Source organism: Drosophila virilis, chromosome 5 (assembly GCF_030788295.1).
Source record: "Drosophila virilis strain 15010-1051.87 chromosome 5, Dvir_AGI_RSII-ME, whole genome shotgun sequence".
NCBI lineage: Eukaryota > Metazoa > Arthropoda > Insecta > Diptera > Drosophilidae > Drosophila > Drosophila virilis.
In genome coordinates, this window is record NC_091547.1 from 12,340,129 (window position 1) to 12,366,008 (window position 25,880).

Below are 25,880 nucleotides of genomic sequence, written 5' to 3' on the forward strand. Positions count from 1 at the left end.
TACACACACACATAAATTCCACAAGTAATAATTACGAGTATATACGACAAAAAATTAAGCTATTTACTTAAGTGTATCAATGAGTATGCGATTAATTGACGATTGATTGATGATTGATTGATTGATTGATTGATTGAGTGTCTATAAGCCGCTAGTTAATGTGCTATTGTAGCTCCAGCTGCGAGCAAATCCCATGTAGAAAGAAAAACCAACTATAACAAACTAATACACTTCATGCTGATGATGGAAATTCCATGCACACAAACTCATTTTGTTAGCATTTTCTCTTAGATTTTTCATACTTTTTTCGGAGATAAACAAAAAGAAGCAATTCAAGCAACTACAATTTCATAATTCCTTTTCATAGTTTAAACCTAATTGTATTGTATTTCAAAGCATTTTTGCAATTTATTATTATCATAAACGAAAGAAACATATATAAAAGAGAATTTTATTCATTAATATGCCTACATTACATAAAAATTACAATAAACAAAAAATGGGGTTTCATCTAAGACGAAAAATGAAAATGAGAAAAAAAATATGGAAAACAAAAAATAATTATGCTAAAAATTGTTGAAGGTTTTTGATTTTTAGTTAGCCAAGCGTGAAAAAAATAATATTATTATTAGATAATTATAATTATACATTCTATTGCTTCTTAGCATGCTTAAACATAGCACCTAATGCAGAGAAGGCTTGAACTAGGGCCTGGAAGGGTTTGGAGATGATCTCATTGTAGCAAACATTAGAGAATCTCGATATAGTAAAACTTCCTTCGCCGGTTGGCATCTACAAATGTTTGTTGGCTTTTCTTTTTGGTTAGCTCAATGTTTTCGTTATTCGATTTGTTAGGAAGAGTATATAGGAAAGAGGAAGAGAAGAAACTACATCGATTTGGTTGTGTTGTTGCTAATTGTAGAACAAATATTGGGGAGTTGCGGAAGGTAGAGCCGTGGATTTGCCGTATGTTAAAGCTTACAGTTTGTGTAAGGCTTGAGAAATGTGCTAAATAATTTAATTAATTAATTTAAAGCATTATACTATGAGAAAACCAACAACATTTATAGCTTTATTTTGTGACTATAAATTAATTAATTAATTTATAAGATTATACAATAAATTAATTCAGCATGACTTCATTCAAAAGTAAAAAAAAAAAACAAAACAAAAAAATATATAAAAAAAAAACAACATAAGAGCAGCAGCAAAAATGAAAGCAAAAAAATCGTATAAAAACAAATTAATGGCATTTTTTAAGATAATATTCAGAGCAGTCAGCGCCGATTTGCAGCAAGTGAATCGAGCTTATCTAATACACCTGTATACCCAAATACTTATGTACTATGATCGTTCAGTTCGATCATAAACAAGAGCATTTTAAAGCCATGTTTGTGCTTAGCCACAAAACAACACAAAACTGACAGCTACAGCGCAAGCAAAGGGTAACAAATATGACAAATTGATGAAAAAACGAACAACAAAACACACAACAAAAAAAAAACTCTAAAAATACAAATAAAATCAAAACAAACAAAAAAAAAATTCTTGAGAAATGAAAGAAAACGCATTGTTTCCACTTAAGAGTTGGGGCTTGGGCGAAGGGTTAGACTAAGAGGACGGTAGAGGGAGGGCGCCAGTAATAGCTCAAGCTGCGTTTTATAATCAATAACTTTTGAAATAAGCCGCAGCGGCCCATACAAATTGTTCAATTATCAAGAGAAAAACCACAGAGTCATCGATAATTAACGTGCAGTCCATTAAAAGTAACTGAAATAAAAACTCCAGAATCGAAATGCGTTTCGTAAACGGAAACGCCACTAAACCACTCACAACAACGCCAACAACAAAGACAACAGCAAGAGAGGGAACTTTAAAGCGAATGAAGAGCCCAAAACAAAAGCGAAACAAAGCTGGTAAGCAAAACAAGACAAGATCGCAATGTGGAAACGATGACGTCTTCGGTTGGCTTCCAGCTAAAAGCTTTTTGCGGCTGGAAATGATCGCAACTGAAACTTGGATTTAAGCACGCTACGTAGTTCAGTCGTTGTGAGCAACTCGTGCGCGCTGGACGTGTTTTTTTCGCCGAATCAAAGTAAAGCTAAAAAGGGGCACCGCCCCGTCCCTCCCCGTTCGAGGCAAGTGCAAGTAGAGGCGAACAGCAACAAGTGCTAAACAAAAACAACACAAAAACAAAGATAAAAAGATAATAAAATATGATATAAAAACCTAGCGAGAAATGCTATAAAAATAAATAAACCGCCGCTTAACTTAGCCCTAACTAACTTTGATATAAAACTAACAATAACTGCTCAAGTGCACCGCGTAGCAACGCCCGCGCTCCTCTTCGCCGCCATCCCTAACTAACGCTCAAGCATAATTTAATATTTATGCATAAGTTAAGCGAGTAGTGTTTTGACTGCTTCGCTGTGTGCGTTGTTTTTGGCCAAGTTTGAAACACATTCTCAAAGTTATTATTCTCTGTGCCTGTCCGAGACGAGTCGAGACAAGACGAGACACAGGCACAGCTGCTCGCATCTCAGCGCTCGCGTTGCGTGCTGTTCTAATTTCCAGCCACAAATTAGGCAGCCATACAGCATTATTGTTGCTCTACCTCTGCCTGTATAGTATATATATATATATATTTTTTTTTTTGCTGCCTGATATTCGTGCTAAACACGTGAACTAAATGCGGCCGTGTGAACAAGGCAATGGTAATAATAGTCGTAACAGCAAACATCATAATCACAATATCAGAATAGCTAGTTCACAATGGAAGTTCGTTTTTGGGCGTGCAAATACCAAAAGTCGCGGGCGTTGTCTTTAAATATTTCTGTTGCTGTATTTGCATTTTCTTGGCCCATTACGTAATGCCGCATACGACGATCAGCGCTAAAACCGAAAGTTATTTCTTGTGTCGGAATCTCTATCTGAATCTGGTTTTTCGATTCGTTTTTAGTTTATTTTTTTACTATTTTGTTTTAGCTTCAGTTTTAGTTTTTAGTTTATAGTTTTTGCTCGGCTCGTGTTAGCCCGCATTCAGTTGCAGTTAGTTAATGGTAATTGGGCTGTTATGGACTGCCTGGCACACTGGCTTTTTTCTCAATTTTTTTAAGTGCCTCAAAGTCGAGTGTGTAAAATAATGAGCAAAAATTAAAAAAAAAAAACAATAGAGGTAAAAATACAATAGAACACACGACTGCGCTTTGGTGACGTCTAACGGCATAAATCAAAAGACTGAAGACACAAACTTCAAGCGCGCCTCAAGTGTGCTGGGTACGCGTTTGTGTGTGTGTGTGTGCATTTGTGCGCTGGTGGGTGTTCTCTTCTATTTATGAACAGCAATAAATGCTGCCAAAAATAAACGCTCGTTTGCCAACAATTCATAGGAAACGAGACGTTAATGAGCTGCCAGTTAGTTCAAGGCGTGTCCAAAAGCCAAGTTATAGATAAATAATGGCTATAGTATGGCTGACATAGCATTTGCCAATGAGACAGCCGAAAGGCATACAAGGCAAATAAAATTAACATGAATATCATGCGAAGCCAATAATAATGGAAATTCGTTGTATTATGAAACAAATTACAATTAACAATCCATTGGCATTTCCTGTAAAATATGTAAAAATAGCTAATGTTTTTACATATCAAATTCAAGAATGAGCCGATTAAAAAAATAGTCAACTTTTTAATTTATTATGTTCTTATTCAGCCTGTTAGCTTTACTGAAATTAAACCCTTTTAAACAGAGTCCAGTAATACATCTTACATCATTTGAATTTGATTTTAAGTTAACAAGTCACTTAACATCGGGAGTACAAGTAATCAGAACTGCAATGAGATTAACATAACAGATTAATGTAACAAGTGATCGATTACAGAGGACATTAATATACAAAATATGTTGATGAAACTTTAGCTTATCATCACTGTATTCAAAAACAAATTAAATTAAATTAGTGACCACATAAACTGTTATTTGTACTTTTGTACATTAAATAGCACTCAGATACTAAACTAATTGCTCTGCTATGCTGAGTGTTTTTCAAAAGCATCGAGCACCTTCTAACTTATAGACATAATTACTCGAAGCCATAACTTCTAACCCACACAATAGCAATTATTTCCTTGCAACACTAGAAACTCCCCTTTTTATCGTTGACTTGACGACTTGGCTATGCCGTCAGTTTCGCTACAAGTTGAAGCATAATAAAAGTGTCGTATCTTACATTGTTTTGTATCACACCATAAAATCATTCACAATTCAATGCGCATTTGTCGCTTGCTTTGGCACAAATCAAACTTGAAACCTCGCCCACGTCTAGAACGAGGCGTTGAACCACCACAGCACAACGGCCAGAAGCAGCTCCATGCTCATGTGGGTGCTCTGCTGACGCTGCTCTGGGGTTGTGTGTGAGTTAGGTGTGCGTGTGTGGGTGTTCTGGCAAGGCGAATTTCGGACAGCAAAATCGAACCAAATCGAAAAATGTGTAAAAATGCCACACAGTCAAATGGGGAAAAAAATAAAGGAAAACACCTACACATGCAATGCATGATATCGTTGCAAAAAACCTGGCCAGCTCCACTTTGGCCAGATTTAGTGGCTAAGCCTAACATATTTTCAGCCGCTTACGTAATGTAACTGGCATGGCCCTAAAACTAAAACTGGGCGTGTACACTTTGTATTGTTTGGCTCAAACAAGCTGCTTGAGTCACGTTAAAGATGTTAACAGAAAACAACAACAACAACTGACGACGACTACGACAACAGCAACAAGGCTAGTAAAAAACGGCAAACAAATGAGGCAACTAGCCAAACACTTTCGTTGACTGTTTGCTCTCTTGACCAACTGTTCAAATAGCGCATTGCCTCAATTGTGGCTCTAGTTGGTAGTGAAGTTAAAGCTTAAAGTTGTTGTTGAAGTGGACGTTAAACTTCAGGCTGTGCCCATTCCCATGACCTTGCGAAATTAGCTGGCGCTGTCCCACTAAAATGACTCGATTTAGAACGCGTGCTCATTAACTACAACTAATTACGACCAGGTTCATTGCCAATGCCAATTGCATCCACATGACATCAGCAGCAGCAACAGCAACAGCAACAGATCACAATTGACTTCATTTCAGCTGAGTTCAGTTGAATTGTTCAGTTTAGTCACATAAAGTATATATATATAGTATACTACATTCCACATGTACGAGTACATAAATCCATAACTCATTTCGCTGACGACCTTAACGCTTTTTTTCAGCCTGTTGACCGTTTACACATGTGGAATTCACTTCCAACTATTTGCTGTCTATCTAAATTTATGCAATTTGCGAGGCGCAATTCATAGTGTAATTATACCCTGTATCCATAAAAATGTTTAAAGTGCAGGGTATCATTAAGGTTCACGTCATCTAGACTTTCTAGAAAAATATAGATAAAAATATACACTTACCGTTCGCATTACAGTTGCTGTGAAAGCAGAACGGTTAACAGAGACTGTTAAATAATAGGAATGTTGATTATCATTCTGTTAATATATTATGAATGAATATATGACCCTCTCGGTCAATTAACACTCTTTGGGATCAATGTAGGTAATTCATTTCGCTGTCAGCTCTTATTCATCTTTACATTGTGATGTACGTCTGAGAGAGCGAGAGAGCGAGAGAGAGAGATTCAGATACCATGCGAACACAGGGCATCAGCTCGTCGAGCACAGCCGTCGAGGGCGTTCTTACTTGTTTTTTTCAATCAGTTTTTGTACAAAAAGTCAGCACAGTGAGCTTGTCGACTTGTCGCGTTTCCATGGAAGATGCGTGATGTCATCATCAAATACAGTAAACACGTTCAACAAAAATTGTTTCTCAATATGCGAAAATAAAACAATTTTGGTATTTGAAATGTGAGCCCCCAAGATGATGTATGTTAAGTGGCTAATACAAATATGTATATGAATCTTTTAAAACCGGATTTCCGATAATTAAGGCCTTTGCACCTTTGACGCCTCGCTGTCTTCTGCCCAAATGCAAATGTCGGCCAGCTTTGAGTGGGCGCGCGGGGGCCTTTGGACCGCAACGACAAACCGCAATTTGTGTTTTTTGGCAGCATTTGCTAATATAACTATCAAGCAGAGCCCAATTAGCGCATTTCAAGTAGCTTTCAATTTGGCCAAAATGCCTGCGGTAAAAGCGAAGTGAAATTGTCCACATTGATCAATTGCCCAGACAATTACAATTGCAATTCTGAGTGTGTGTGTGTGTGTGCGTGTTTATCTGAGCCGCCACATTTGCTGGCGCAGTGCGTCAGAGCGACACCCACCCAGACACCAGCGAGACCAGGCCGCAGCAAATGCTGTCTATGCTATATGGGCTGTAAGCAGAAACCTTGACGGCCTTCTAACTCGCTCCACGCTGTGGCTGTTGTGAAAGACTTACAGTTTCCTACGCTGCGCCAACAACAACCACACACTTTTAATACCCTGTAACCACGGAAAATGGCTTAAAAGGGTATAGTAGTTTTGTGCGAATCTATGTAACAGGCCGAAGGTGGCATATGTGTGCGCATACTCTAAGGGGTATTCCGGATCAGGACGATGAGCTCGGGCACGGGCACTCGAAAGCTAGAAGATCAGTCCCTTTAAAAATAACAAATTAACATGCCCATCGAGTTTATCTTAATTTATCAACAACACCTCCAGATATTGAGAAGAACAGTTGGTGTTAAGGATAACTCGAAGATTATAAAAGCTAACGATACCAACTATGGTATATGGTTTATTTCTATACCATATACAGAGTAGGAGCCCTAAATACATGGTACAGGGTATCTCCTAGCTAGCACTCCCATAGTAGAGCACTATTATTTGTTTTATTATATTTTTTTTTATTATTTTTTTTATTTTTTAGACGCTGCCCACCGCACTGAGATCGCAAAGTTTTTGTTTTTGCGGCGAAATTCCAAACTAAGTGAATTTTTTCTGCTGTTGTTGTTTTTTTCGTGTTTTATTGTCAGATACTTTTTTCAATTTTTCCTTTTGGCTCGCTTCGCTTTGGCTTGGAACGAACGTTGCAAACCAGTTTTTCTATAGCCAGATTCGGATTCGGATTCGCATACCCACATTTTTGTAGCTCTTGTTGTTGTGCTGGTTGTTGTTGTTGCCGTTGACGAGCCGAGCTTTAAGCTCTGTCATGACGTCATTGTTTTTGCACTAACCGCCTCGCATGCTGTTTGTTTTGGCCAGAAAGCAAGTGGCCCAAAGTGCCAGCCACTCAGTTCGCATTGGGCAATGATCGCGTGCGCTCGGCAATCGAAATCGAATCGAACCGGAGTCGGATTCGAAATCGGGAAATCGGACGTTGAAATCGCAACGAATCGCGTTTTCCAATTAACAAGTTAATAGAATTTTTGTTTATTTTTCGTTTCACGTGGATAGTCATTAAAATAAATCAAAATAGCAAATACAATGAAACAATTGCCAGCTGAAGTTGCATAGAAGAAACTGAGGCAAGCGAAACGCAACGAAAGTGTACCGAAGTGAAGTGAAGTGAGCTGAGGTGAAGTGAGGTGACGAAAAGTGAGCGCCACAACGCCACAATGGACGTCAAAGATATCAAGGGCGCCAAGGTGACGCACGCGGGTCTGCTCAAGCACAATACAGATGGCACCACCGAGACCCAAAAGATCACACATGCCGGCCTGGTGGCGCGCAGTCCCGAAGGCACCGCCGCCAAGGGCATGAATATACGCGGCAACGAAGACCTGTGGGTGGAAATCCAAGCGAACACCTTTCGCAATTGGGTCAACGAGCATTTGCGCGAGACGGGCATGCAGGTGAGTGCTATGCATATGGGCTAGTCCGTAGACGCTTACATAAGAGGCGAGCGTTCAGTGAAGCGCAACTGTCTAACAATACGACGCTCGGTTACTCAGTCAATGGGTCGGCCAGTCAATAGAACTATCGATTACCCGTATGTAGCATATAAATGCATTAGATCAGCGCCTCGAGCAGGGCCTGGGCTCATTGGCATGCCCAGCTACAGCTTGCACGCTTGGACAGCTTGTGGGCCTGCAGGTCTGGTATGCTGCTCTTCCGCGGGGCCTTAAAATGCCTTAAATGGACATGCACCATACGCCACCCCGGTACAGTCATAAATATCAGCTCAGATCTCGACTCATTGTCGCCCACACTCACACGCACACGCACACGCGGCGTATACGCAACGCCCACGCCTGGAGCAAGTGCGACGACTTCAATGGCAAACTTTACTCACACAAAGCCGAAACACTCGAAGGCGACATTTTCAAATTGCGTCGGTCAATTTAATTACAATTACGAACATGCAATCGCTGCTTTGCGCTCAAGTGGCATGCATTTCATTAGTCAATTTGAAAGTCAGCTTCGGGTCGAGTCGCCTTTGTGGGATTTTAGTTGTTTTTGATTTTTTATAGATATTTTTCTCACACATGAACTGGCCATATTTGGGCGCTTGAATGCCAAGGCCGTAGCTCAAAAAATACAACAAATTTAAATAAATACATATATAAATAAAAAAACACAGCATCGCTGCAAAGCCATTACGTGTTACAAAACAAAAGCCAGTGACAGATCTTTCAAGTTTTATGCATACATTTTGGGACAGTCTAAAAAAAATCGAGAGATGATGCGACGAGGCAGCCAGGCAACCAGGCAGCTGGAGCAAGGCCGCAGCCCTCCAAAATGGGCAGAGTTCGCATACGAGTCAGGTTGTAAACAGCGCTAATTGAGCACCCAGCCAATGACAATAGGCCTTAAAAAAAATGAATAACAACATGCCGACAAACCTGGCTGCTATATTTAGGTCAAAATGCCAAATTGAGACTGTCAAGTGTGCATTTTATATTCTAGCTTATGGCTAATGAAATTGCAATCAACTCTGTGTGCCATATTCTCTGTTGTGCCATAAAAAAACAACTAAGGAAAACTATGCTCGGCATGCCACAGCTCAAATACTCTATCAGGTGCATTTGATTAAGTCTAAAATTCATTAAGTTTTTGATATAGCATATTCACAAACTGTTCTCACAACAAGCTGTAAAGTACTCCCATGCATTAGTATCTTTACGTAACAGCAGCCAAAATGTTATTAACAGTGCATACTAATTACAAGAGTAAAACGTTTTTCAGTTTTGCAATAAATTAAACGTTCATTTTTTTAAGCAAACAAATCGTGTGGCATATTGCTTGTCATATAGAAAAAAATCAAAGTAAAACTAGAATTCATTAAATTCATTCAAAAAAGCTAGTAAAAAAATTCCCACACATTTGTCTGCTAGCATTACAGCTGGTTAGATTGTTGTTAACAGCCCCTTTAAATTGTTTGACGTAAAACGCTTTTCAGTTTTGCAATTAAACTAAAATGCATTTGCTTAAAAAAGATTCTGGTCTTGCACTTGCTTCGGAATAAAATGTCAAACAGCTATTGGATAGTAATTTATACCCAGAGAACGCTTAACTGATATGTGTTAGTCGAACCCAAGAAACGCTAGTTGCTTTTGTTATGCATTTTAAACATAGAAAGTCGAATATATTTTGCATATTTTAATGCATGAAAAGCAATCAATATTGCCTTAACGATCAAATCAACAAAGATTGTAGGAAACTATATGTACAACTATTAACATCTGGTGTCTTACATAGCTTATGATGTTATCAATTAACAGTATCTAATGCGAAAGGAGCAGATGTCAGCAAAGAGTCCTCTGAGTCAGTCCCCCCGCGCATATGGTTGCCTCTAGGATATATGAGATGAAACTTTTCGCATAGCAGACAATAGGAATTTATGAGCGCTTCTTGATAATATCCACTCCCGCACAGCACAGACTTGCAAATTCAAAGGTTATGCGCACATGACAACAAGAAGAAGAACAGCAACAGCAACAACGATAACAGCAAAAGACAACACCCCCAACTGCCAGCCAAAGTGGAGCTGTTGTTGGCGCTTGTTAGGGAACAGCGCGTTGGCAACTATGTGCGAGATTTTTATGGCCATCCACAGAATATTTTCTGTATGGGGCACGAACAGAAAACAAACAGCAACAGACACGCGATTGTCTCGCCGGCTGCTGACAGCTCCAAGATAAAAAGCTTTATGTCAAATGGTAAAAATTGCAAAGACGATGCCGGAGAAAGCCAACTGGCAACTGGCAACAGCTTCAGCTCCAGCCTTGCTGTGTGAGTGTATTCCGGCCAAGTCAGAAGGCGGTACACGCCCAATGTGGGCCACAACTAGCGGGCTTTTCTACTTATTGTTTTTGTTGTTGTTGTTGTTGTTGTTGTTGTTGTTGTTGTACCTTTGCTGATTGCCCATTATGAAAGCTGGCTGACAGGCAGCAGGCATGTAGGTACATTAGCAGAAAACATGCATAGTTTCGCACAGACAATGCTAATTAACGCCCATTGAAAGATTCGCCATTAGTGATTAAAAATAAAAACATAAATAATAAAACTAAAAAAAAAAAAAAAACAATCTGCTATTTCTTCCACTTGGCGCAGGTGCATGACTGGGCTACGGACTTCTGCGATGGCACCTGTCTGTGTGCGCTGGTCGAGAACCTGCAGACGCGTCCGCTGAAACCATCCTGGAATCGCCGCCCGGCCAATCAGCATCATTATCTGGAGAATGCCACAACCGCTCTCAAGTCGATTGAGGCGGATCACATAAAGCTGGTGAACATTGGCAACGTGGACATTGTCAACGGCAACGTGAAGCTGATATTGGGCCTCATCTGGTCGCTGATTGTGCGCTACCAAATCGGACGCAGCAAGTTTCCGCCGCGCAAACTCATGCTGGCCTGGCTGCAGGCCGCGCTGCCGGATTGCAAGATTACCAATCTCACAACAGATTGGAATAGCGGCGTCAACTTGGCCGCGTTGCTGGACTACTGCCAGCCGGGCCTGTTTCCGCACTGGCGCAGTCTCGATCCTAGTCAGAGTGTGCGCAATTGCACCAATGCCATGAATCTGGCGCAGCGCGAGTTTGGTGTGCCTAAGGTGCTAGAGCCCGAGTATTTGGCCTCGCCTTGGCTGGATGAGCTATCCGGCATGACGTATTTGTCGTACTTCATGAAACCAGGTGGACCCGGCTACAATGCCACCATGCGTTGGGTTAACACACAGGTTAAGGAGCCCGTCAAGAATTTTACGGTGAGTAATAATAATATAATAATATATTGACCCTTAATAAATTCAAAGTTCATAACCGATGCGTGTCACATTCCCTCTCACACACGCTCTCTTTCTCTCTCTCTCTTAATCCCTTCTGTGCTTCTTTTTTCTCTACTTCAATCCGATAACCCTCTCCATTTCTTAGTTACTCTCTCATCCATCTCTTGATATACCTTTCTCTCTTTCTCTCTATCTCGCGCTTCCTTTTTATCACCTCCATTCATTCCCTCTTTTCACATCTCTCTCTTGCCCTTCCTGCATCTACTTACTCTTATTTTGACCCACTCACCATTCGTTATCGCCTCTCTATGCGATTCTCATGGTTGCACATTAAATGTTTTTTTAATCGACGTATATATATATTTATATATTTTTTTTTAAACAATGGTATTTGAAAAAGCCATTGCTCTGCTTACTCACTGTTACTTTATCCCTCACTCTGGCTGAATATACAATTGCGCGACCGTAATTTTAACTGTGAATTTAATTGTAATTGGTTAAACTATTAATTGCATTGCATTGTAGACCGATTGGAACGATGGACGCGTGCTGTGCGAAATCATCAAGGGACTGGGCGGCTCGGCGCCAGCGCCAGATAAGCTGAGCACCGATCCCTTTCACTATGAGAACAATATACGCAAGGCTGTCGACGCTGGCGCCAAGCTGGGCGTACAGCCCATATTGACGCCCAAGGACATGGCGAATCCGGAAGTTGAGCATCTGGGCATCATGGCATATGCAGCCCATCTGCAGTGGGTGCCGCCACGTCCACCGCTCTCCGACCTGGTCAACGTTTATTTGGAGAGCACATCCGGCCGTGTGGGCGAACCGGTATGTACCACGCATAACTGAGTGCTTGACATGACCCGCATTAACGCTTAATACCCATTTCACACGCAGACGCATTTCCGCATCGACGTGCTGTCGCGGGACATCAGCTTGAGTTCAGTGCGCTGTCACGTGGTGCCCCCGTCCGGTAATCCCGGGCAGCCGGTGCGTTTAAATGCGCATGGCGAGGGCGTTTACGTGCCGGAGCGCTATGGTATGCACGAGATTGTTGTGGAGATTGGCGAGGATAGCCTGGGAGGTCATTTCTTCCGCGTGTTGCCGCGTCTCCTGCAGGTGGCGCCACCTGGCATGGCGCCCTGCGCCCTGGGCAGCCTGGTCGAGGTGCTAGTTAATGCAACAGGCGCGCCCAAAACGGAAGATATTCTGGTCACAGCAGTTTCGCCGACGGGCATCTCGCACAACTGTCCGCTGAAGAAGATCGACGAGGGACACAGTGCCATATTCAAGCCGGATGAGGCGGGCATCTGGGAGATAGCCATCACCTATCAGGGCCGTCACATCCAAGGCGGTCCATTCACCTGTGCCGTGTTCGATGCCTCTGGCGTCTCTGTACATGGCCTGGATGGCGCCATGCCGCTGCGGGCTCACACCTTCGAGGTGGACGCACGCGGCGTGGGAGTCAACGGCGAGCTGCATGTGGACATTGTCCATGACAAGCACTCGCTGGTCTGCTCTGTGGAGAAGATCGTGGATAACAAGTATCGGGTGACCTTTATGCCGCGTCAGAATGGCAAATATCGCGTGTATATCTACTTCAATGGCTACGATGTCAAGGGCTCGCCCTTCATGTGAGTAACCCAATCAATGCTAAACATGTGCTCTGGCCTAATCCTCCGTAAAATTTTGCAGCATGCGCGTGGGCACTAAAGGTCGCTCGGGCAAGACACGCAGCAGTCCGCTGCATGAGAGCAAACATCGCTCGGAGAGCCCCTCAATGCACTTCATCTCCACGACAAATACGCGTCACAATGACTATCGCAATGCGTCGCTTTCTCGTCGGGATTTGCACGGCCATAACACGGCCGAGCGCACCAGCAGCTACTCGCCGCAGTATTCACCCAAGCTAGACACAACCGACTACCACACTTCCAGCTCCAGGTACTACAAGCGCGAGAGCGAGGTAAGTAAAGGCAGACAACAGGCAGAATGGCTTCAGTTCATCTTAAGCACGCGGCGGCACGGGCTTCTTGTTAATGCTTTGCACAACAACCACAATGCACACCACAAAATTGAATCTTTGGCTAACACCTACACACACACACACACTCCCTTGTGACCCCTGACACACACTCAAAATTACATTCGACAGGAGAACCACGGCTCCCCCACACCGCCCCTGCCGCCAACGACTAGCGGCTCCCCCACAGTGAAATATTTGAACTCGACGGACCTTTACACGGAATCTGCCGGTGGTCGGCGTGACTCGAAGACCTCCAATAGCAGCTCAACTCGGAATGACTACTACTACGACAAGGAGAACGAGCTGTATAGCCAGCGGCGCATCGTCAGCAAGCCCAAGCTGGCGCCGCCGCGCGAGGAGCGCGAGCTAACCACCAACAGCAACAGCAGCAGCAGCTTCCAGCGACACCAACAACTGACCAGCTCGCTCAGTCCAATACCTAGTCCCACACTGAATGTAACTAAATTTTTGTTTGATCCGTTTGCTCGATTCCAAAAGATAAACTAGTGCTCTTTATGTGTGTCTTATCTTCAGTTTGACAAACTAAAGCTAATCTTTTCATCTCATCCACCTCATCCACAGACGCGCTCCAGCGAGCTGCACTCCCACAGTCCGCTGACTATTAAGACATCGAATCAGTACGAGAGCTCCACACGCAACATAACCAGCAGTCCGCGTCACGCCTCCGCCTCGCCGGTGCAGCGCTATTCGCCCAACAATGCGTACATCAGCACGGCCACACATCGCATAGGCAGTCCCGTGACCAGCACCCTGAACAAGGTAGGCATGCACTTAGATGGACGTAATGCCGGCTCAGAACTGACTCTGGTGTATTTCTAGAACGGATACGAGTCAACGCGCGTGGAGAAGTCATCCACCTACAAATCCACCTCGAACTATGTCACCGATTCGAATGTGCGCGCCAGTCCCTCGCTCTATGGCACAGCCGAGCGACTACGTCGGATTGGCTCGCCGGAGCCGCGCATTGATCACTCCTCGAATGTGCGCGTCTCTTCGCTGAAGCCGGCGTCGGCGCGTCGCGATAGCTGGGATGTCATCAACAAAACCAAGCATATGCTCTCGCACAATTCGCTCGAATCGCTGGCGAACATGACCGAGACGCAGCTCAACACGGAGCTTAACTACGCACGCCCCGATCTGGACCACGAGACGCAGCGCAATACACAGTACAACAAATTCGCATTGCACAAGCAGCAGCAGCAGCAACAGCAGCAACAGCTTCAGTCGGACTACCGACGCGACTCGCCCGACGACGTGGATCGCTACAAGTACTAGATATATTCTTTAATATTCCATGCCAGTCCCTTTACCTCTCTCTCTCTCTCTCTCTTTCTGTCACCATGCAGACCCAGTGCCATCACCGTCAAGTCACACTCGAACAACACGTATACGGACAAGTCCGGCGGCTATATCAAGACCGTCAAGGAGTCCAGCGAGCATGTGGTCACGGAGAGCAATGGCCATAGCTCGGCTAATGGGCCGGGCTACGGCTACAGCTCGCTGTCACGCTTTCGACCCATAGACAGCAATGCGACAGGTGCTCGGGCCATACGCGTACAGGACATACCCAATGGCTCCATTGGACGTCCGGTGGAATTTGAGATCGATGGCTCCAAGGCCGGTTCCGGCAATCTGGAAATTTTGGTTAATGGCGGCCGGGTCACATCGTCGGTCCGCTCGCTGGGCGGCCAGCGCTTTATAGCCAGCTTCACGCCACACGAACATGGAACACACACCGTGCAGATCACTTTCAATGGAGAAACGGTACCAGGTGAGTCGGGGCAGAGTTATTGATCAAGCAGGAAGCTCAAGTATGACGCCATAAGCTCCACATAACGTGGGCGTTGCGCACTTTCAAGTCAAGTTCGGCATTCTTGCGCTGCGAATCTCGATGTGCTACTCGTTTTGTACCCTTACCTAAATTGGGCATGCTAAGTTGATTGGCGTGTTTGATTTAAAGTGTTTTCTAAATTGGAATGCCCAACATAGCTGAGTAAAAGGTTGCTAATAGTTAAATATTTTGGGAAAATCATAATACTTAGGAGATGTTGTTAACATGTAGTTTTGAATTAAATATATGAATTGAAATGAAATTGAGTTTGAGGCCGGTCGGATGATAAACAAAAATGTTTCATACAAACGTTTTTGCGATTTATCCGCACATACGGGTGGAATTTCCAGAAAGCCTGTCTTGGTCAGTTAGTCAATCAGTTAGGACAAACAGTTTTATATATAGAGATATATTAAAGTATATCCGACCTGTAAAAGCTTCAGTTCAATTCATGTTGCAATGCTGTAATATCTACTCCCATGAAATTTAAATTGATTCATAAAGCTTAGAAGATATATTATGATAATCTTATGATTCCCAGAAAAGAAGTTCAACATCAATGTTTTCTAGCTATAAATGATTTCTTTATTCATTTAAAATGAAACTTTGACTGCTTCGTAGAATTTGGAAGGGTTATATTTATACCATTATTTTTTTGTACACTCTTCGTTAATTTATGAATCGAAGCAAATATGCCTCTTCCATTAGTTAAATTATAATTAGGATAAGGACAGCATTAAGCTTAAGCCTTGCTTGAAAGAGTCTATTTGATTTCACCCCAACTGATGGCACTGCAGACCACGGTGCGGCGAATTCGTGCAGTTGGCTTGAGAGAAGCAGAGCTGCGCTCTAGCTCGCACTCACACTCACACTGGCGCTCACTCTCCCGTCACTGATCACTTGTTGCTGCGCCTACCTGCGCTCACCTGCCGCAATCCGAACGCTCTTTTACGCTCCGTCGCGCTCAGCCAGCCGTAGTGAGCGACCTGCCGAACGAGTTTTGAGCAGAGCTCTGGGTCGCGTTGGCAGCAGCCGTCGCCGCCGCCACCAGTCACAGCTCGCGCTCCGAACATAACTGACACGTCGGCGCACCGTCAGCAGCGATCGCAAATGTTAAAGCCAAGAAAAATTTAAAGAGAAGAAATAAATTAGAAAAACAACTAGATAGTAAGGAAAAGCAGAAAAGGCTAGAAGTGTGTGTGAATGTGCAAAGCGAAAAAGAAAAGAATTGTTTGTAATCAGACAGCACAAACAAAAACATTGTCAAACGGTTGAGAGAAATACCAAATTCACATAAAAAAAAAAAGAAGAAAAGAAAGATAACTTTTTTCTGTGGAATGTTAAGCGAATCGAAAAGATTTTGTTTGTGAGATTTCTATGCCAAAGAAATATGCTAATATAGCCAATGCGGACGTCGCGTTCCCGTGCCCGTGCCCATGCCCGCTCCCTTGCCCTTGCCCGTTCCCGTTGCCGTCTCTCAAAACAAAGTTGCCCTCGTCGCATTTGGGTCTCTGTTTGTTGTGTGCATGTGTGAGTGTTGCGTGTGTGAGGCGCGCGCTACGACAAAAAAAAAAATGATATATATATATATATATAAGTAAAACAAAACTAAAACCAGTTTAATGAACCTTTTAGCTGAACATATTTTCAATGGGACTAGACAGCTGCTTGGCTTAAAGGTTGAAATCGGTTGAAATCAACGTCAAAAGCGTAGAAAACTGTCGCCCTGCAATTTGCAATGTTCATTGAACACGATTCTGGTGTTTGTGTGCGTGTGTGTGTGGCAGCCATTTTGTTAAGAGCTTGCAACATGCCACAGCCGCAATTTGGCTCGTTTATTGGCCAAGTTAAAGGCCCCAGTGCAGCACACATAATCAAGCGACAGGCGCGCATAGTTCAAACCCAAGCTCATAGATACACACACACACACACACACACGCACACATACGCACACACACATACACACACACAAGCGCACACTCGCGCAGCAGCGGGAAGTGGTCTGCATTTATATTTTTTCTCTCTTTTTTGTCTGCTCATGCTGTTTGCTTTGCAATTTTCAATCTGTTGTCGTTGGCTTTTCTATGTGGTTCAAGGCGCACTTGTTGCATGCCTTTGTTAGCCGTTGCAGAAGGAAGTTGCACGCCCTATGACAAAGCCACATACAGCTGCAACAACATACGGCTACAACAGCAGATCCAACAGATACGCGTACTGTTGTTTGCCATGTCATTTAATGCGGCTGCAGCTCGAAACCCGTTGGGATAGGTTGCCAGCCTGTTGTTGTAGCTGTATGCCACATTTACACATACTTGCAACTGGCGGTATGCGGCAAGGGCGTGGTACTGGCCAGGTACGCGTAAGATCAGCCGCACAGATTGCAATTTCTTCGACTGCCTGCTGCGACAACGTGGCTGCCACTTACTTTCCCACTGACTTGACACAACACACAAATATTTGAGCGGACATTTCGTTTTCGTTGCGTTGAGTTTCGTTTCGTTTCGTTTTTTTCTCTGGCATAATGAGTTGTGGCCACACCTCTTTCTTTTGAACAGAGCTTTTACCCCGCTACCACTGCTGCTGCTGCTGCTGGTGCTTATGGCTATTTCCGCTGTCCAACATATTGGCATACATGCCCAATTTTACAGCTAGTCCGCTGCCCCTGCCCCTGCCCTGCCCTGCCCTGCCCCTCAGCTGGTGCCTCTATCACTCTGCATTTTTGTGATTTTATGAGCCACATTCAAAGTGAAATTTTTGTTTGGTACCCGCATGGCGCACAGGCAACTGGTTTTTTAAGCGACGGTCAACATAAATTAAAGAAAAACAATAATAATAAAACAAACCAAATACGCAATTAAAACAACTGATAAATTACAAATCGTTTGGCTTTTAATTTTGTTTTGCGACGGCCGCGGCAAACGTTGAAAAACGCGAGAAAAACGTGCGCGATTCGTGATTTTCGTTGAACAACATTTTTCTGCAATGCTCGACGAAATGTGTAGAAAAAAAGCAAAGAGAGCTCGTTAAACTAAATTGTTCTGTTGAAATTCGCACAGTGCAGCATTTAACACAAGCATTTTAATATATACATACAAAATTCACAAGTTATTTTTGAAAAAAATTAATAATTAAAATAATACAAAAATAACAAGCCGCTGACATAATCGCAGCGCGTTCAACAACTTGACTTTCAAGTGGTTCAAGTTCAGACGTGCCGCCCGCTCAGCAATTGTGTATTGATATACAAAAGAATAAGGTCCAATCACGCGTTTTCAGACAACATCTTGCACTGCCCCAACAACAACAACAACAACCACAGCAACAACTACAGCAACAACTACAACTACAGCAAGAAAAGCCTCGCTACCAACGCTCCAACGCATCATCAGCAGCTACCGACACAGTCACCACAAAACGTAAATCTCCATTCTGCGAAATCAAATACCAAAAATTCTACAGCTATAGATACATGTGTATATAGATACATATGTGCGCATAGATACATTTATATACATCAACTATTCGTAACGGTCGCTGTCAGACATTCTGGCTTTGAATTCTTCTGCTGCCGCTGCTGCTGTGGCGACAGCTGCTGGCCATCTAACGGTTTGCATGCCGCAGTCACGTAACCGATTTCGTATACGCACACACACACACACACTTGCACGTAGTTACTCTGGCACTCACACAGATACTCGTATGCATATTGAATAACAGCATTCAGCACATCTACTCTTAACTGCACTTGTTCTCTGGCCACATGCCGGAAAAGTTGGTCGCTGCCAGCGACAGCTACGCGGCAACAAAACCGGCCGCGGCCAGAGCAACAGGTAGACACACCGAATTCCAAAATACCCTTATTCGTTACGTAAATCAGGCACAGGATGCATGGGGCCTACATTGAGCAGCGGCTGTCGAACCGAACATAAAGCCAGATTTGTTGACCAACAAATTTGTTCAAATAATCGTTTGTTTTGAATTGGTTCGAACCGTTACCTGGCTATTAACTTTCAGAATGTCGCCGGAAATAAACGTGGGAATAATATCTATTGTATGAGTAAAGCTCGCAAAGAACTCGTTCGAAGATAGTTTAAAGCATTTGTTTTTGCAACCTAATCCACACTTTGTTTAAGCTGCCTGCCTTAACTCAGCTAGTTGAGGTCAACTGTATTACAAACTTTAACTAACTGGGGTATGTCAATCTAGAGGTAAAAATACTTTTCTGAGATTGCAAGCAATTTGTCTTAAATCACGCTTTTATTGTGTTTATAGAGCAGCAAATTATGCAGAAATGATGCCAACTTAAATTTGAACTAGATTTAAGAACTAGAACTAGCGGCTAATATGCGCAACTAGATATTAAGCTATTTGTTAATTGTATAGACTGGTTAGTGCTTGAATCAATATCAAGATAATGGAAAGAGCTTATTATTATTTGCAAAGTTCAAATGTAATAGTTTTTGTATGATGTTCAACTTAATTGAATGTTGAACATTTTATAATTCCCTATAATTCCTGAATTTTATTTTTACATATTATATGCTACTTGTGTTATAGAGTATATATGAATTGAACACCGAGCAGCTAGCCTGGCAACTTCATACGCTCGTTTAGCGCACGCAATTCGACCGAGAATTCGCATTCACATGAGCTTCACACACGCCACAAGACGTGCATAAGACTCTCTTGAGATAGCTACAAAAACAAAACAACAACAAGAAGAAAAAGCCACCAAAACTGAGCCCGTTAGCGTCGCAAATGCAAGCAAAGTTCAAGTTGCAGGCTCGTCTGTGCAACGCATAGAATGTGGCAGTGACAAAGAGGCAGAGCTTAATTTATGAGCATGGGAAGCTCTAACTTGAAGCTGTTGAGGTTTATTAGATGACCAGCTAACTGTTGTTCACATGGAGCTCGAGCTGTGAGTGCGACTGATAAATGCTGGCCCAAAGTGTGCCGCCAATTGGTGGTCAACAAACCCTGAGAGCGGCATTCAAATTGAGCTGCGGTAGTTTTGAGTGTGGCAACAGCAATAACAGTTCGCGGCCGAATTCGGTTTCAATTTTTTGATTGGCGCATCGCAAGAAGTTTCCCAGGCAAAAAGGTTGGGTTTTTTTTCTGGCCAAAATGAACTGTTGTTGCGCAAGACAAAAAAGTGCCAACTCAAATCGAGTTTTGAGCGACAACGCAACAGTTTGATTTTCCATTGAACTGAAACGACGGTACGAGGCGCAACTCAACTGCTGTGGCAATTTTCATGGAAAAGCCATAAAAAGCAGCACCAGCAGCTGCAACCGAAACGAGCGCTAAAAGGAAAAGTGCAGCAGCAGCAGCAGCAGACGAAAAAAAAAAAAATGAGAAAGAGAAATGTGTGGAAAGTTGCAAACAAAAGTAAATTTTTGCGCCAAGCTAAAACACGACAGCAACAACAACAACAATCGACTAAATCAATAAAAAAAGAAAAAGAAGAAATAAGCAAACATTTAACGAGCTGCTCGTAATTGCCAATTGCAAGTTCAATTCGCTTAGCGCCAGCTCACGAATGCATCTCTGTCTGTCTGAGCCTCAAGCTTTAATGGCTTCGAGCTGCTTGCGTTTCGCAATGCTCCTGCAGTCAGCTTCAGCTCCAGCTCCATCTCCATTAGCAACTGTAGCTACTGCAACTAACTTTGGCCAATTAATGTGTTATAATCTGCCCGAGTTGATTGTCTAAGCATTTGCAGCCTACTGGCCGTGCCCACTTGGATGCCTACAAATGCAGATACAGCTACAGATACAGCTACATCTTGCAGATACAAATACGCAGCTCAAGATACGCACTTGTGCCTCGCACTCCGCCAGCTGGCAACGAGGCGGCACAAATTGTTGTTGCGTTTGCTGCGTAGCAATTGCGACAATTATAATGGGACGCAGCGGAAAACAAATAGAAACCTGGTTTTGACTTCCATGCGGGGGCTGCCACAGAAATGCTGTATGTATTATTTGGAAAGTTGAAGAGTTGACACAGAAACAAAAAGATTCCAATTCAAGAAAAGAGATATGACTTGATAACGATATCTTTTTTTATTGAGGTATACGAATTTAAGCAAAAGGTTATATTTTAATTTATACAAAAAATCTATTTACCAGTTAAATGAAATGTTGTGCACATGTCAACTTTATATAAAAAGCAGCTAACTAATTATGGGAAATATGCTTATATGGACAAAGGCTTATGAAATATGTTAGTGGATAGAAAAACAAATTTCTAAAGACAAGCTCGTTCATTAAAGCGAAAGCTTCTTGAGTCAAGTAGAATTCCTACATAAACATTTTTAATTTAAGCATTATAATTATTAAATCAAGCTTTAAGATATAGGTAGGTAGGTCTTAAAAATGTCTCAACTAAAACTTGGCTTAAGGCCGGCTTGTACTTTTACTCGAATTTTCATATTTACATCAAGTAAATATTGACTTTACTGAACTTATGGTGTGTATGCACATATCAAGATGATAACTTCTCAAACATTTCGTGGCTTTTGGAAGCACATTTTCTTCCACATCTCCAAGCTTCGATAGATATATCGACTTTATTGTGATACTACTTTAAAGCCTTTCATAAGTCTAGAAGTAGGATCGTATTTTATTCAATCATAAATCTTACACATTTTAAGTATATGTTTATTTATTGAGCCACCCTCGCTATAGCCACGAACTGTGTCGCTTGTCTTAGTCACCGCGTGCAGCGTCTCAATTACCAGCGATGCGGCAGCATAAAGTCGCTTTGTGGGTCAAATAACCTGGCCAGAGAGTGTGTAAGGGCAGCTCGAATCACAGACACACGCATATCTTTTATCTGAGCTCTTGACTGACAATCTTTTTCTGATTTGTGCTTGATTGCAGGTTCACCGTGGCACGCTGAGATCATGTCGTCACCCGGCCTAACCGCTCTGGGCGAATCCACACGCCTTGTGCCCGCCAATACGCCGGCGGTTTTTGAGATACTGCCGCCTCCTGGACAAAGCCTGAGCAAAGGCGAGTGCGTGGCAACGGTCTTGACTCCAAGCAAGTCAAAGCTGAATGCCAGAGTCACCCATGAGGCGGCAAATGGTGCTGCACGCATTGAGTTCGTGCCCACCGAAGTGGGCACGCACATCATTGATGCGTCCATCAATGGCACGAAGATCGCTGGCGGTCCTTTGATAGCAAAGGTCTACGATGCCAGCCTGATCCAAGTGACCGAGGTTAATGGCGGCGTGGTTGGCCAGCCATGCCAGTTTCGTGTGGACGCCAGTGCGGCTGGTGAGGGACAGCTGGAGATATCCATAAATGAGGGCGAGGTGCCCAACCATGTCCAGGTCGTTGGCGGCGGTCGTTGTCTCGTCTCCTTCACCCCCGAGCAGGCGAAGTCCCATTTGATAGACATCAAGTTCAATGGGGAGACGGTGCGCGGCTGCCCCTTTGTCTGTGCCGTGGCGGACACCTCGCGTGTTCTTCTCAACCTGTCCAATCTGGAGCTGATACCGGTCAACAGGCCCTCGTCCTTTCACATCACGGTGAGCGGTGGTGGAGCCGCTGAACTGGCGGTCAGCGTCCGTGGGCCACTCGGCGAGTTGCCCGTCCGCGTCACTGGCGATATACATGCCGGCTTCACGGCGGAGTTTACGCCCACCAGCGTCGGCGGCCACTCGATAAATGTGGAGTACAATGGCTTTGCGGTACAGGGCACACCATTTCTGGCCAAGTCATATGATGCCAGCAAGGTGGTCGTTGGTAGCGTCTCCCGTGGCACCATGGGTCGACCCGTGCAGTTCACTGTGGATGCGGGCGATGCTGGCGAGGGCAATCTAGAGATAACCATATCGGCCAAGGGTCAAAATATACCCACACAGGTGCATCCCCAGGGCAGTGCAAGGTAAGGATAATCAGGTGTTACCTGTCAGATGCCAGATGCTCTTACTTACACTTTTCTCTCTTTGTCTCGGCAGATTCTCCGTTTCGTTTGTGCCGACAGAGTCGTGCGAGCACACGATTAATGTCTCCTTTAATAAAATGCCCGTGCCCGGCTGCCCAATAACGGTTAGCATTAGCGGCGGCGTAGCCGGGCCCCAGGTATCCCTTGGCGGTCCCGGGCCGGTGCATCAGACCAATTCTTTTGTTATCAATCACAATGGCGGCCGTTTGGAAGACATTGAGGTCAACGTCGAAGGTATGTAGCTGGCCAGGAGCTGGCTGAACGGGCTCGCTCTCACACTAACACAGGGTACACATGCGCTATGTGTACCCCTCCCCCCCTCACATTTATAAGCCCCTCCGACCAACCCTCTATCATTGTGCTCTGCTCGCCTTCATTTTGTTTGCGTGTGGTTTGATTTGCATTTTGCATTTGATTTTGGTTCAAGTTATTCGTAATTGTAATTAAATTGCTCGTTACTTAAATGATAATTGTCTATGTATGTGTGTGTGTTTGTGGAAGAGAGTAATCGATATCGCACACACCCACACACATACACTCTCACACATATGCATACATATCTGCTCATAATCCGTATCTTTAGCTAGCATCTTATCCGTATCCGCATTGGCACACAAAAACACATGACTTTTTTTCCCACACACACACACACACACATTTTCACACTTTTCAACACAATCTACGGAAATTGTTGTTGAAACTTTGAAGCATGCCAGCACGCCTCAGTCCGCCCACCACCCCGCCCAACCCTTTTCAATTGTAATCCACCCACAACTGGCCCCTAACTCTCCTCTACTCACAGCTCTATTTCTGTTTCACACGCAGCGCTCTTGACAATAGCTTTGCTCCACCGTGTGGCAGCTTGTAAACTTGTGTGGCACCCCGCACCACTTAGCCACTGCGGCTAACTGAGTGTGTATGTGTATCTGTGTGTGTGTTGTGCTCATTTAGTATATGTAATTATGCGTCATATTTATCATTTTGGCAATTGCTACGGTTACACTTTGACGCATTAGCATCTGTGCTTAGGCTTTACAAACTCTGGATTATGCCATGGCCGCAACTGTGTAGGCGTGTGTAAAAGTCTGTGTATGTGTGTGAGTGTGTATAGGCCTTAAAATGTACGTTATGTAATTGATTCCACTGTTGTATAGCAGCACATTTAATTGTAATTACTTTTTAATCGAACTGTATATAAACATTGTAGTATGCGTATGTGTACATGTATGTGTATGTGTGTGTATCTGTGGTCTTTATTTCTATATATGTATGTGTGTATGCTCGGTATCTAGTTGTGTTTAAATGTTTTGTAATCTTACGCCCTTTAATTTGTAATAATTTGCTCACTTTTATATCTGTATTATATTTCAGGACGGCGAAATCTTTTGTACTAGACTCTATAATTATGCATATACTTACCTATCTATATATATATATAACTTTATATATGAGTACTTTCTATCTTTCTCACTCTATATATATGTATATACTAGCTCCTTATATCTACTCTATATATATATATATATATATATATGTGTGTGTTCCGCCTAACAGTCCGTTTAAATTGAAAAGAAACCATAACCCAACAGCGTGTTTACCAAGCGAAGTACTACTGTATCGACCACGAGTGAAAGAACCACAACAGCAACAACAACTATAAAAAAGCACCCACTACACCAAACTAAACAAAAAAGTACTCGTTTTTTTTTTTAATTTACTACTAATGTCCTTTTGCGCCTCAGGGCAAAATATTTACTAATTTGTTCAATTGATTCTGATTAATGTCTTTTAAAAGAAGCGCAAGCAAACAAATAAAAAGATGTTTTACATACATGATATATGCATAAAGGATTGTGTGTATTGGTATTGTTTTGTGTTCAGGCAGACATTCAGTACTGTACATAAGCTATATAGACACTAGAAGTATATAACTACAGGGATATATAATTATAATATCTGTTCGCTGCTCGCTCTGTCTCTACAAGAAATACATGCAACATCTCAAGTTTACTAACCGTTTCTGGCACGTTCTCGGTATAATACTCAAGACAACAAAAGCAACCACTGCAACCACTAACAACCACAACAATTACAACACCTGACAACCCACTAACCAGCCCGTTGGCATCGTTCATATTAAGCTCTTTACAAAAACACAAACCCAAGCCTAATGCCGTTACTAATCTGAGTAAACATTTTTCCAAATTTTTTACCAATTACGCGAAACCAAAAAAAAAATACCATAAACAAATCACTAACTACACTACACAACAACAATTACGACAACTACAACTACAAAAACAACAACAACATGCTCTATATATTAATTTCAACAAAACAATCAAATGAAACCCTCTCAAAACTCATTTCCGGCCGCGTCGTAATCGAAAATTCGTAATTAAAAACTTAAAAACCTAATAATACTAAAAACAAAAAAAAAAAAACAACAAAAACAAATAAATATACAAATAAAATGCAAAATGTGCACATTGCAAAATCGGGGCAACTCAGGTCCCGCCGGACAATCTGTGCCCGCCCAGGTGCATCAGTCCGCCGAGGGTGTCTTCAAGGCGGAGTTTGTGCCCCGAGTCGTCGGCGAACATCGCGTCAATGTCACTGTCAATGGTTTGCCCACAGCTGGCAGTCCCTATGCGGCTAAGGTAAGTTCACATATTCTTATCTAAATGTAGCTTGTAAAGTTCATGTTAACTTTTCTAAGCCCATAACTAGGTCGAATGCCTTGTCTTAGTCTCGACATGTTGTCTAAATCGTCATTTATTTCTTGGTCAACCGCATACTAAAAACAAAGAATATTTAGGCGCGTATAATATCTAAGTTATTTGTAAGAGATTC

General features: G+C 42.9%; 1 protein-coding gene across 6 annotated transcripts in view; it reads left to right on the plus strand.

The window, feature by feature from the left end:
• The first annotated feature begins 2,037 nt into the window (after nt 1-2,037).
• Nucleotides 2,038-25,880, plus strand: part of jbug (filamin-type immunoglobulin domains fbug) — a 28,656-nt gene continuing 4,813 nt past the window's right edge. The window contains exons 1-13 of one of the 6 annotated variants that reach the window (XM_032436694.2): nt 2,038-2,138; nt 7,425-7,822; nt 10,524-11,174; nt 11,721-12,026; nt 12,096-12,832; nt 12,894-13,164; nt 13,354-13,680; nt 13,807-14,004; nt 14,065-14,513; nt 14,592-15,016; nt 21,956-22,967; nt 23,041-23,261; nt 24,399-24,875. In XM_032436694.2, coding sequence (XP_032292585.1) covers nt 7,586-7,822; nt 10,524-11,174; nt 11,721-12,026; nt 12,096-12,832; nt 12,894-13,164; nt 13,354-13,680; nt 13,807-14,004; nt 14,065-14,513; nt 14,592-15,016; nt 21,956-22,967; nt 23,041-23,261; nt 24,399-24,421 — 4,857 coding nt within the window. In that variant the 5' untranslated portion in view covers nt 2,038-2,138; nt 7,425-7,585 and the 3' untranslated portion in view covers nt 24,422-24,875. Of the gene's footprint in view, nt 2,139-7,424; nt 7,823-10,523; nt 11,175-11,720; nt 12,027-12,095; nt 12,833-12,893; nt 13,165-13,353; nt 13,681-13,806; nt 14,005-14,064; nt 14,514-14,591; nt 15,017-16,118; nt 16,244-16,273; nt 18,493-21,955; nt 22,968-23,040; nt 23,262-24,398; nt 24,876-25,538; nt 25,688-25,880 lie in introns of those variants that run through there. The other 5 variants (XM_032436692.2, XM_070210006.1, XM_032436693.2 and 2 more) reach the window with 5 other exon arrangements.